The sequence below is a fragment of the Gymnoscopelus braueri genome (assembly GCF_963280865.1).
Source record: "Gymnoscopelus braueri genome assembly, chromosome: 2".
Lineage (NCBI taxonomy): Eukaryota > Metazoa > Chordata > Actinopteri > Myctophiformes > Myctophidae > Gymnoscopelus > Gymnoscopelus braueri.
In genome coordinates this window covers 54,803,958-54,815,989 of record NC_137604.1, presented here as the reverse complement: position 1 = coordinate 54,815,989, position 12,032 = coordinate 54,803,958, and the positions used below count along the sequence as shown (strand labels likewise).

The window sequence follows — 12,032 nt, the reverse complement described above, 5'->3', positions numbered from 1 at the left end:
AGTTCAAACTGCAGCACTTGGAAGGATAAATATTTCCACACATTTTGAATTGCTTGTATTATAGTAATACAGTAATTTTAAATAAAATAAACGGCATAGTGATTTTCAAATGAAGTGAATTACCCATTATACATATTATAATTTCCCTCAACGTTTCAACATGAATGGCAGTGAGTGACATTTATAAATGCAGGCAGAGACTTATTGTACACAACAGGTTTTGGAGACAGAAGCCATCTCTGGCGCTCGGGTGGCGCATGTGGTTAAGTCCCTGCCCACCCTCAGGCAGGGTTGTAGGTTCGAATCCATCGTGGTGCATCCAGCTTTGTCGGGCGTCTATGCGAACACATGAGGAAAGCCGGACGGAGGAGGGTGATATTGATCATTGCACGCACTCCTACGGGCTGGGGCGGTGGCACCTGTCAGCAGGGAGTGTTGGGCGGGAGGAGTAGGACGAAGGCTCTACGTCATCCTGGTGGGGGCTCCTCACTGGCAGGTGAGCCAGTAGGATACAACGGCATCGACAACACAGAAATTTGTATGGGGAGGAATCAAATGGCATAAAGACTAAATTGGGGAGAAAAATTGGGTAAAAATGTATCGTCTCTAAAGAAAAAAAGAGAAAAAAAAAAGAAGAAAAAAAGAAAAAAAAAAGAAGCCAACTCTGCTAGTGTCTAGAAGTCCAAATTAGACTGGTATGGTCCTTAAGCTGTATAAATGTGGAACGGGTCAAAAGCACAGGCATCCGGGAAAAAAAACTCTTTCCTGAAATAAATAATGCTTCAAAACTAAATGTCCTTCTAATGTCTTCGCACGGTGTCACTCTGCTCTTCCATCAACTAGTCTGTGACGGTGTCATTCTGCTCTTCCATCAACTAGTCTGTGGAACACAGAGTTGTCTCTCTGGTACAGAGCAGAGGGCGTGTCGAACTCCACCACCTTCCCAGCATGCATCACCAGCACCCTGTCAGAGTCCATGATGGTGTTGATTCTGGTGACACCAAAAGGAAGGACGGAAGGACATTTCATTGTTGTGTGAGTGACGGTGAATGACTTGCTCAAGAATTCTTGACGTGCATTGCCAATTTTACAACACAGGTAGTTCCGAAGAAGCAATCTGCTTGGTTGGATAGGCTATCTACCCGTGCTCAAACGAGCATGACAGCACACCTAATCAAAATATAAACATCAGCTGTGCTGAGACAGTTTCGGCAGAGCAGAGCCGACTAAGTGACTAGGCTAGTTTGCATGGGAAGTTTGCGGCCGTAGTGGCTAAATCTGTCATTAGTTTTTTTTTTCTCTATCGAATATCTTAAATACAATGAGATTGAGCTAACAATGAAGTTTTGTTTCTCTATGTGGTCCAGTCTGAGAAAAGTTGTCTAACGAGGCTGAGTAAACAGGGGCTCTGTCTGTCTCTGTCAGACGAACCCCATGTATTTCCAGGATAACACAGATAACACTCGCAGAAAGGTTGTTATTTTGAGAGAGAAATGTCCCGCAATATGAATACATTTTGATATGTTTTATTTTGATGGCAACTGTTGTATAATCGCAATATTACACTCGAGGTTGTGCTTTACCTTGATTATTGGCACTTCAGTGATGTTTGCAGAACTCTGCTCCGCCTCGTTCCTGACCGCATCACTGTCGTGCCAATAATCACGATAAAGCACACCGTCTCGTGTAATATAGCTTAAATTACACACAGACGATGGGGGTCGGAAAACCATTTTTTTATGGGTCACTAGTAAATAACTCTGAAATTAAAAGTTTTATTAAAAAGTATAAAACATATCGTTGCTGTCTCCATATTCTAACTTTTTGTGGGGTTTCTTTTGTAAATTAACGTCCTACTTGATCATACTCCAGCGTCACACAAAAGCATCAAAAGAAACGACACGTTGTGAGCTTGCAGATCTGCTACTTTTGAATTTGAATCCTGAAAAGTAACAGTTTTGGACATATGAGGTTTCCACCCGACAGAGACGATATGTGAAAAATAATAATAATGGAGGTACTTCTGAGTATTATACTGGCAGTGTGCACAAGACATTTGGCACTGATCAGTCCTGCAGTTTGCAAGATTAGCTCCGGACACACAGACAGACACACACAGACCCTCTTCTAGACGGTTTGGCTCTGAGGAGCCATGCCAAGAATTGCCTGCTCTTACAAACTGATTGACAGTACAAACAAATGATCTTAATTATCAAAATATAGTAATAAGCTTAAATCCATGGTTACATTTTAGATATCAATATTCATCAGAAGTACTTAATAATTACCTGTGAGCAATTGTGAGAACAGTCTTGTTCTGAAACCTTTCTCTGATGGTCTGCTGCAGTAGTTTATCAGTCTTGTGATCCACGCTGGCCGTGGCTTCATCAATACACAGAACCTGTAGACAGGATATGTGTATTGTAGCAGTTATGGAGTAGTAATGACAGCATGAACACCAATTGAAAGTTGAACTATGGCATTTTAGAACTGGGATATGTTTTTTAGTTTTTTTTACTAGAAAGTAGTAAATTTTTATCCCACGATTTTGTAACCCTATTTTTTTCACCCAGTGCCAATGCCTAAATGTGTAATCCTGGGCGCTACTCTCCCTCTGCCAGCCTGGGGAGAGCCCCGAACTGAGCTCATGCTTCCTTCAACGCATGAGGAGTTAGCAGACTGCTTCTTATCAACTGACAGGGGGGAGTTTCCCCGGTAGGACGTAGCGTGTGGAAGGAACAAGTTATTCCAACCAGTTCCTTTCCCCTCCATCAGGCGCCCCGGCTGACCAGGGGGAGGCAGTATAGAGATCAGGACTACTGCATGTTATTTGTGAGGGTACCTACCCTCGGGGACACGGGGAGAACACGCAAACTCCACACAGAAAGGCCCTTTTGCCAACCCCACCTAGGGTATGGGCACTGATGACACGGAGGAGAGAACACGCCCCCCAGCGCCCACAGCGTTCCCGGCGGGAATCCAACCCAGGACCTTCTATCTGTGAGGCGACAGCGCTACCGACTACGCCACCGTGCCCCCTAGAAAGATGCTTTGAGGACCCTCAACATGTTTGTTTTTTTAGTTGTGGAACAAATGTGGATGCAATTAGGTTTGAGCTAGATCTTTTAATGTGGCTAGAGGCATCTGTTAGTGTCAATGAATGGTAAGAAGGCATTTTTCAGTGAGCTGATGTATCACCAAGTCTTCATACAAAAACAGCTTATTTACTATACTGTATATAGGCTCTGTGCATAACTGTAGTCCCAGGTTTCAAGACGGTTCCATACTTGCTTCCTGTTCCTTCATATGTGTTTCTGGCAATTTAGCAGTTATTAAAATCAAACAAATGAAAGCACTGAGGTCAACATTTCACAGCTATCAGTTCAGAGTTGTTATCTATGTAGTTCTTACATTGGCCTGGGTCAGCAGAGCCCTGGCGAGACACAGCAGCTGTCTCTGACCCAGAGAGAACATCTTCCCCTTCTCTCCTACCTCAGCATCCAGACCACCTGAGACAGACACACACACACACACACACACACACACACACACACACACAGTTTTTATGTGTTCATATTTTAATAATGCATGATATGTTCACATTTAGTATGGCATTAATAAAAAAGGTTTCTCTATTCAGTCTTAGAGATACAGTGATGCATAAGGACATGCCAAGGACAGCACACTTGGTAATACTGATCTCACCAAGTTAAAGCTGCTATGATAGCTGAATTTCCCTCACAGGATAAATAAGGATCTGTCTGTCTATCTCAAATAAAAGCCAAAACCAGTTGGACTCGTTTTCGCAGGAGATGTTGTAAAATATTAAATTTGTATTCTAAGCCACAGGCAGAGGGGAACTTTGCCCATGGCATGTCATGGCATGGCCAGACTAAACTGCCAGGGCTCAGTGAACTGTATGACAACACTTTCACCCAGATGGCTAAACCCCAAACTCCCTACTTTACTCTTATCTCGTCTCCTTCAGTATGCCCTTTAACCTCTGCTCTCATCCCACCACGCCTCTCCCATCTCTCTCACCCATCCTGTCGACCACAGGTCTGAGGTAACACTGGTCCAGGGCGTCCAGCAGGCTCTGGTCCGCATGCTGCCCGCTGGGGTCCATATTCTCCCTCACACTACCGCTGAACAGAAAGGGATCCTGGGGGATGATTGCCAGCTTGGACCTGTAGGGGAAGCAAACAGCACACAGCAATTAATATCGTATAATCCCTGTCACACTCATTGACAAGTTATTGGTACATACAATTAAAATGCTGTATATTATACACATTCTGTGTGTCTATCGTGCTCATAACCTGCACATATCACTGCTGTTGTGCAGAAACCTCTTATCTCCATGTTCTTACTGTCACACAGTAGTAGCAGATCCACAAGCTCGAAACGAGGCGCAAAGCGACGCGTTTCGAGCTTGTAGATCTGCTACTTTTGCATCTTTTGAATTAGTGGTTTCCACCCGACAGAGACGATATACTTTACGTATCATATACATGCATGTATATGTACTGTATATATATATATATGGGCATATTCGCATTACCCTGTAACTGTCACACCCTGGGTCTGTCCCCTGCCCTTTCCCCGTTACTACCGCTCTCTGCCTCCCCCCCCCCAGTGTGTCCTTGATTGAGAGACTGAATCCACCCGGGTGCCCAGCTGTGAGCTGTTGGCCAAATGACTGCCGTTGCTTCTTAAATAGACTTCCCTTGCTAGTTCTGTTCTGGTTTGTAAATGTTTGCCACGTCGCCGTGAGCTCCTGTGTTTCTGTATTTGCCCTGTGTTCAAAGACCTTTGTTGTTGTTTGATTCCCTCTGCAGTGTGACAGTACAAACCGGCCATTATTATGGACCCAGCGGAGTGTGGTTCGGGGACTGGAGTCTACGAATACCAGCAGCAGTGCCTGGCAGAGGCTCTGGACTCCCTGTCCCGGGTCGAGTCTCGTTTGGACGATTTTGAGGCAAGTTTCTTCGGGGGCCAGTCAGTGATCCTCTCGCGAGTCCAATGGATCTGGGAGCACGTGCGGTGCTTGGAGGCAGCGCCCCAGCGGGGCCCGTCCGCGGACGCAGCGGCGCAGACCGACCCGGGGGAGGAGAGGGTGGAGGTGAGCGGTGCTGCCGGCCCTATGGAGGAGCGAGCCTTCTGGGCATCTCGCGCCAGCTCGTCGGCTGGGAACCTCTTCCGCGTCCTCGCGGCCCCTGGGGAATGGGGTCGCTCGGTTCGGGAGTTCCGGTCCATGGAGAGGGAACACCGTCCTCTCTCCCTGGAGTGAGAGCGTCGTGTGCGGTTCTCGTCCGGGGCTGGAGCACGCTGTCCGTCCCCTGAGAGAGACCCGCCGGCAGTCCCCGCCCACGGCTAGAGCACGCCGCCCGTTCCCTGAGAGAGAGAGTCGCCGGCAGCCCCAGGCCATGGCGAGAGCACGCCGTCCGTCCCCAGAGAGAGAGGGGCGCTTGCTGCCCTCGCCCGAGGGTTTTGGACGTCAGTCTCGTGAGGTTATGTCTTTACTGCGGTCTCCCTGACCACTTCCTTCTTTCCTGCCCTTTTAGACCTGGGCCGTCCAGAGTCTAGTGTTTGTTTGCCCCTTGGGGCAGTGTTTTTGATTTTGCCGTGATTCAATCCTCTCACCTTTTTTCCCCGAGTGCCCAGCTGTGAGCTGTTGGCCTAATGACTGCCGTTGCTTCTTAAATGGACTTCCTTTGTTAGCTCTGTGCCGATTTGTAAATGTTTGCCACGTCGCCGTGAGCTCTTGTGTTCAAAGACCTTTATTATTGTTTGATTCCCTCTGTGTGAGGTGTACTTCTGTCCCTGTTTCTACTTAAGTCCTAAGTAAAGTATTATTTGTTTCTGCAACTCTGGTTTCCGCCTTCTGCATTATTGGGTCCTCACCTCTTTCCTGGGTCGGCAGCGTGACAGTGACATCGCACCACGACGCATTGTGAACTTGCAGATCTGCTTTTTTTCACTACTTTTGAAAATGTTTTTACATTCCCAAAACTGGCAAGCCAGGTTGAAAGTTGTTGATTCTATTCAGTAACGCAGTGGTTCTCAACCTTTCCAGGCCGCTACCCCCCAAAATAATCATATTTGAATTGGGGAACCCCCACCCTGACAAGCACTTGGAACTGTAGGAGTTGAGGCATTACATTTGACTCGGTTCCACAGATGAATGTTGTGAAAATAGCCGATCTACTCGCGTTGCGAGGCGTTGTGAGCTTGTAGATCGGCTGTTTTCACAATCTTTGCCTCTTTCTTATATTATTTGGCCAATGTTTGACCAATTTTATAGTATAGTTTGTTGATTACTTTTGATGCAGTAATGGTCTTATTTAATTACATTGCATTTCTTTCTTTTTTTTGTATTAAAAAGGTCTTAAAATTCCTTAAATTGTCTCTTTACTGTCATCTGGGGACCCCCCCAAAATCATGTGGGGACCCGACCCACAGGTTGGGAACCACTGCAGTAACTCATGGTCCAGTCACCTGAGTTGGGCCAGGCCCACGGTGCTGATATCCAGGTCGTCCAGGAGGATATGTCCCTGGTTCAGCTCCACCATGCGGAACAGGGCCAGGAACAGTGTGGATTTACCAGACCCGGTGCGGCCCACCACCCCCACCTTCTCCCCCGGACGCACCACCAGGCTCACCCCATCCAGGGCGTTGGGCAGAGCCGCTCTGTAGGCCAACACCGCTCCACAGAACTCCAGCCGGCCTTTCTGAGGCCACGATGGCGACACCTGAAATCAAAGACCAATTAAACGTGTTCAATTAAACGTGTTCAACCAAGTAAACTTCTATTAACAGCAATAGAGCACCAAAGTCTGACGTAATTTACACATCCTACCTGGGTCGCGATTTCCCCCCCCCGTTCTGAATTCCCATAGACGTGTTTAATATCGCGTCAAATAAGAACTGTGTTCCAAAAATAAACAAATGACCCTGGCGGTTTTACTCTTATGGATATGAAGCATCAACTGGCGGTGAGGAAACGCTAATGTTACTTCCGACAAATTAGTTAAATTTTCGCCAGAAACAGACTGTTTCAAATATGAGTGACTGACTATCATAAACGATACAGAGCCACCTCCCTGACAATATCGCCGAGACAGTTTGTTTATTTTTGGACCACAATTCTTATATGAGACGATTCTAAGATGACCCAATGTTATTCTCCATAGAGAAATTACTTTACGAACCAGGGGATGGACGAGTGACGTCAGGACTTCTGTACTCTATGGTCTTGGGGTTTAGCTACATATTGTTCTGTGGGACTTGATGTAACCATTTCACCTGGTCAGCTGTGTGAGAAAACAACAGGCTGTATTTGCAGAAAGGGTGAGGGGTTAAATATAGGCATGTAACGATTCACTCAACTCATTCGAATCACGATACTAGGTTCATGATACGATTTTTCACGATTTTTTAAACACAAATGTATTTTCCAGACAAATGACCGAAAAATCTTATTTTTTTTATCTTACACAAATCCAGTATTTTCTTCTTTTTTTTTTTTTACAATACTGTGTTTTCTCTTATCATCTTTTCAATACAGGAGCAAATGACTGAAAACTATTTTTTTGTTTGAATCGTTACATGACTAGTATACAAACCAATTCACACTTGAGAGCTGTCATGGATAGTATTACAGATATCGCATCCGACTACTGACTGCCAGGCTAAAATAGTTTCCCACATGTCAGAAATTCTGTCAATACAAATTAGGACACTGGACCTCTTTTAACCACTTAAACTCAATATACAGTACTTCATCAAGTACCAGGGGTTTATACTAGGCCCACTCCTTTTTTCCCCCTCTACACCAAATCTCTTGGCCGAAAATAGACAATCTTCAAAGCAATCTGCTGTTTCCAGCAAATGTTTTCCCCAGGATAGGGACAGTAGGGTGGATGTAGTTAAGGAGATTTTTTTTTCTTTCAACCAACAACCCCAAACTAACTAATTGGATTCAGAAGAATGATTGGATTCATGTGTACACTTGGTACAATTTTCGGATTAAATAGCACTTGGTATCGTTATCAGCAATGAAAATCAAAATGGTATCATCAGTGCATACTTGGGCCAAAAGGTGATGCTAAAATATTGTGATGAGGTGGTATGTTTCGTCTGTCTGTTTCTGTAGATGTATATATGTCACGCCAATTTGTCCACCAGAAGGTGTGGTGAAGCAACTCAAATATGCACACCTCTCTGTTGCCTTGTTTTAACATTCAGTTCATATTTATCTGGATTTTTTTTGCCAGACTGTATGACATTAAAGTATAAAGCTGCCTGCTGCCACACACCACCTCATACCCGTGTCACAGAGAGCAAACCTGCGTGCGGCAGGTCAGTTTGTGCCCACTGACCTGAGGGTTCTGGTGCTGTGGCTCCGTGGGCAGGCTGCTGCAGTACTCCTCAGTGCGTTCCACACTGACCAGCTGCATCTCTGTCTGTGTGAAGCTGAAGATGAGGCCAGACAGCAGGCCTGTGATGGACAGGGCATAGGACAGAGACAGACCCACCAGACCTGACATGGACAACACACAAAAATACACATATGTTCACACAGATATATGCTCAAGTTCAACTTGTCCAACCACAGAAAGATGTGATAAGATTCAACAACTTGAAATTAATCAGCCCAGCTGTTCATAAATGAATTACCTGGACATTGACAGAACCTCAGGTTATGTCATAAATAGATTTTTTAAGATGCACCTTGAACCTTTGAAAATGTTTTATAACACAAATGTGAAAGTTATAACATACGGTAGCTTGTTTTCTGTATTCATCTGTAAATGCCAACCGTACACAAATTCAACACGGGCATCCTGGATTCAGATACGAGTGTATAGTAGAATACTTGTTATCATGGGGTTAATGATTTGGCTAAAGGACTGAATAATGGACAGTGCTTTTTTTCCAACCTTCAAATCCTTATCTGCTAGTCACTCACACACTGAAGGTCTTATCCACTTTACACACCCCTCAATCACACATTCACACACTGAAGGTGGAGGCCACCACATGAGGCAACAACCTGCTCATCAGAAGCAGGTAGGAGTTCAGTGTTTTGCTCAGAGACGATGTCAGGAGGATCGAACCAGGAACCTTCTAATTCCCAGTATGAATCTAAGCCACTGTCACACTTAATACTGGTGCAGAAGTATTGACTTTCTGGGACTCACCTGGGTCTATGGAGCCATACTGGTGCTGGATGACGGCAATTGCGGCGATGCCGGTCACCACGGCGACTCCAATCATCTGCAACCGGATGTCCAGCCACTGCATGGCAGCGTTGCTGAGGAACAGGCAGCGCTGGTTCTGCTCCAGACGCCTCAGGTTCTCCTCCTCGAACCTGGAACCATTATCACACACACAGTCCACTTCAAGTCTCATAAGCCAGCGGTTCCCAACATTTTCTGGATGGAGGGTCCAACGTTCGTGGCCCTCCCATCTAAGCACTTAACCTAAGATGTGAAATCGGTGGGCTGCGTGGATTTTTCAACTTTTTGTTTAAGTGTATATGTGGGTTTTATACATATTGAACCAATGAAATGTATTAAGAGCTTGTGATAAATAATATCTACATTGGATCCATTGGTACGTGGTTCTTTTTTCCATTTCCTGAAAAGTAACAGGACATACAAAGGTCTATGAAACACTACTCAAGTGATCTTCTAACAACAGCTTTTGGAAAAATGGACTGGTCCCATGTCCTAAATTGCACCTCTGTGGAGGAGTCCTGGTCCTGTTTCAAAAAAGCTTTTTTGTGTGTACTTGATAACATCGCACCCACAAAGGTGGTGAGGGTCAAAGCTAGCACAGAACCTTGGATGAAGGGTGACATTTTGAATGCCATCAAACTCAGAAACAAAAGCTACTCCGAGTTCAGGAAAAACAAAAGTGAGCAGCAAAAGTGAGAACATAGAGGCAAACAAAAGCCACCCACAAAAACTGTGGGAGGCACTAAAACAATTAGGCTGCAATGGAAAAATTCAGACAAAATCTACAAACATTTGCATTATTTCAAGTGGCTCGCTCACTACCGACAAGCAATTGGTAGTGGACTGTTTTAACAGTTTCTTCACCACAGTTGCAACCCAGTTGGTAAGCAAACTCCCTCAGCATTCAGGTCTGTATGGCCCCGACCACATTCAAGCTCACTATGAGAAACTAGGGGCTAAAAAAGATTCCTTCTTTTTCAAACCTGTATTGACTGATGATGTGCAAAACAAACTCCTCGCCCTACAGCCAAACAAGGCCACCGGCCTTGACAACATCCCCACCAGATTCCTCAGAGACGCAGCGGTCTCCATTGCTCCCATAGTAGCCCACATTACAAACTTATCCATCAGTCAGTGTCACGTCCCACAAGAATTCAAGTTGGCAAGAGTAATCCCTCTAGTTAAAAAAGGAAGCAAACTAGATCCTGGCAACTATAGGCCTGTTTCCATCCTTTGTTCCATCTCAAAGGTTATAGAGCGATCAATCCAAGAACAAATCAACAGCTACCTCAGCGAGCGTAAACTGTTGTTTGAATTCCAATCGGGCTTCAGAACATCCCACTCCACTGACACATGCCTACTATATTTGACCGACTACATCAAACGTGAGGTAGACTCGGGCAAATACTGTGGCATGGTCATGCTGGACCTCCAAAAGGCGTTTGACACTGTAAACCACGCAATTCTACTTGATAAGCTGAGGGCGATTGGTTTTGATTGCACATCACTAAATTGGATGAGATCTTACTTGGAGGGTAGAGAACAAGTGGTTGACATCAACAGAACCATGTCCTCATCCCTCCCGGTGAGCTGCGGGGTTCCTCAAGGCAGCATTCTAGGGCCGTTACTGTTCCTTCTATACATTAACGACATGAATGCTGCCTGTAACTGTAAACTGTTCCTGTTCGCTGATGACTCGGCACTCCTGATCTCGGGTGAGGACAAGTTGCAAGTTGAGGAAGCTCTCAGCTCTGAACTCTCAAAAATCCGTATCTGGCTTACCGATAACAAACTGTCTCTACACCTTGGGAAAACTGAATCCATCCTATTTGGGACCAAACATTCCCTCAGTAAAATGAAGGTAAATGACTTCAAGGTCAAAGTCGATGACACAATCATCACTAGCAAAGAATAGATTACCTATTTGGGATGTATTCTTGACAAATACCTGACAGGTGAAAGCATGGCAACAAAGGTGGTCAAAGGAGTAAACCAGAGAACCAGATTTATGGGCAGAGTTTCCTCTTTTGTCAACCCTCAGGCCCTCAGGACCCTCTCAGGGGCCCTGATTCAGCCCCTTTTTGACTATGCTAGCTCCTCTTGGTACTCCAACACCTCAGTGTCACTGAAGACTAAGCTTCAAACCTCCCAAAACAAACTGATCCGACTACTTCTCGGACTGGGGCCCATGACCCACCTCTCTCCCACTCACTTTGCCAGCCTAGGCTGGCTCAGGGTGGAAGACAGGGTTAAACAACTAAAAATGGGTCTGGTCTTCAAAATTGTAAATGCAGATTTGCCCGAAATGCCCCCTATACCCGCATATCTGTATAAATACCTCGAAAAAGTTAGTGACACCCACAGCCACGAAACTAGAGGGAGTGTAAACAACAATCTGGTACCACCCACCCATAAAACAAACATGGGCAAATTCTCCTTCTATAGCACAGCTACCAAGGAATGGAATAGTCTAACCCCATCCCTCAAAAAATGCAGTTCGCTGGGCTCATTCAAAACAGCCCTAAAAACTCATCTTTCTGGAGGCCGAAAGAGGAGCTAGTACCAGTTTCCCTGTAGACAGACGACCCCCCCCCCTCCTCTTTTTTGTACATATTTTGTATTTCCTCATGCTTTTTTGTATATACATTTTATTTTTCCATGCTTCCCCCCCCCCCTTTTCTTGTACATATATTTTCAATTTTTTTCATGCTTTTTTTTTTTTTTTTTGTACATAGTGGTATATTTTCTGTATTATCTGTATTTTCATGTTGATTTTTGAACTGTTTGGTT

At 45.1% G+C, this 12,032-nt stretch overlaps 1 protein-coding gene across 2 annotated transcripts in view; it reads right to left on the bottom strand.

Annotated features, from left to right (window-relative positions):
* Positions 1 to 541: 541 nt before the first annotated feature.
* Positions 542 to 12,032, bottom strand: part of abcc10 (ATP-binding cassette, sub-family C (CFTR/MRP), member 10) — a 29,943-nt gene continuing 18,452 nt past the window's right edge. For both annotated transcript variants that reach the window (XM_080416384.1, XM_080416385.1), the window contains 7 exons: positions 9,204 to 9,373; positions 8,382 to 8,542; positions 6,499 to 6,752; positions 4,042 to 4,187; positions 3,412 to 3,509; positions 2,289 to 2,401; positions 542 to 991 (listed from right to left, as the gene is read on the bottom strand). In XM_080416384.1, the coding sequence (XP_080272510.1) occupies positions 856 to 991; positions 2,289 to 2,401; positions 3,412 to 3,509; positions 4,042 to 4,187; positions 6,499 to 6,752; positions 8,382 to 8,542; positions 9,204 to 9,373 (1,078 nt within the window). In that variant the 3' untranslated portion in view covers positions 542 to 855. The remainder of the gene's footprint in view (positions 992 to 2,288; positions 2,402 to 3,411; positions 3,510 to 4,041; positions 4,188 to 6,498; positions 6,753 to 8,381; positions 8,543 to 9,203; positions 9,374 to 12,032) is intronic.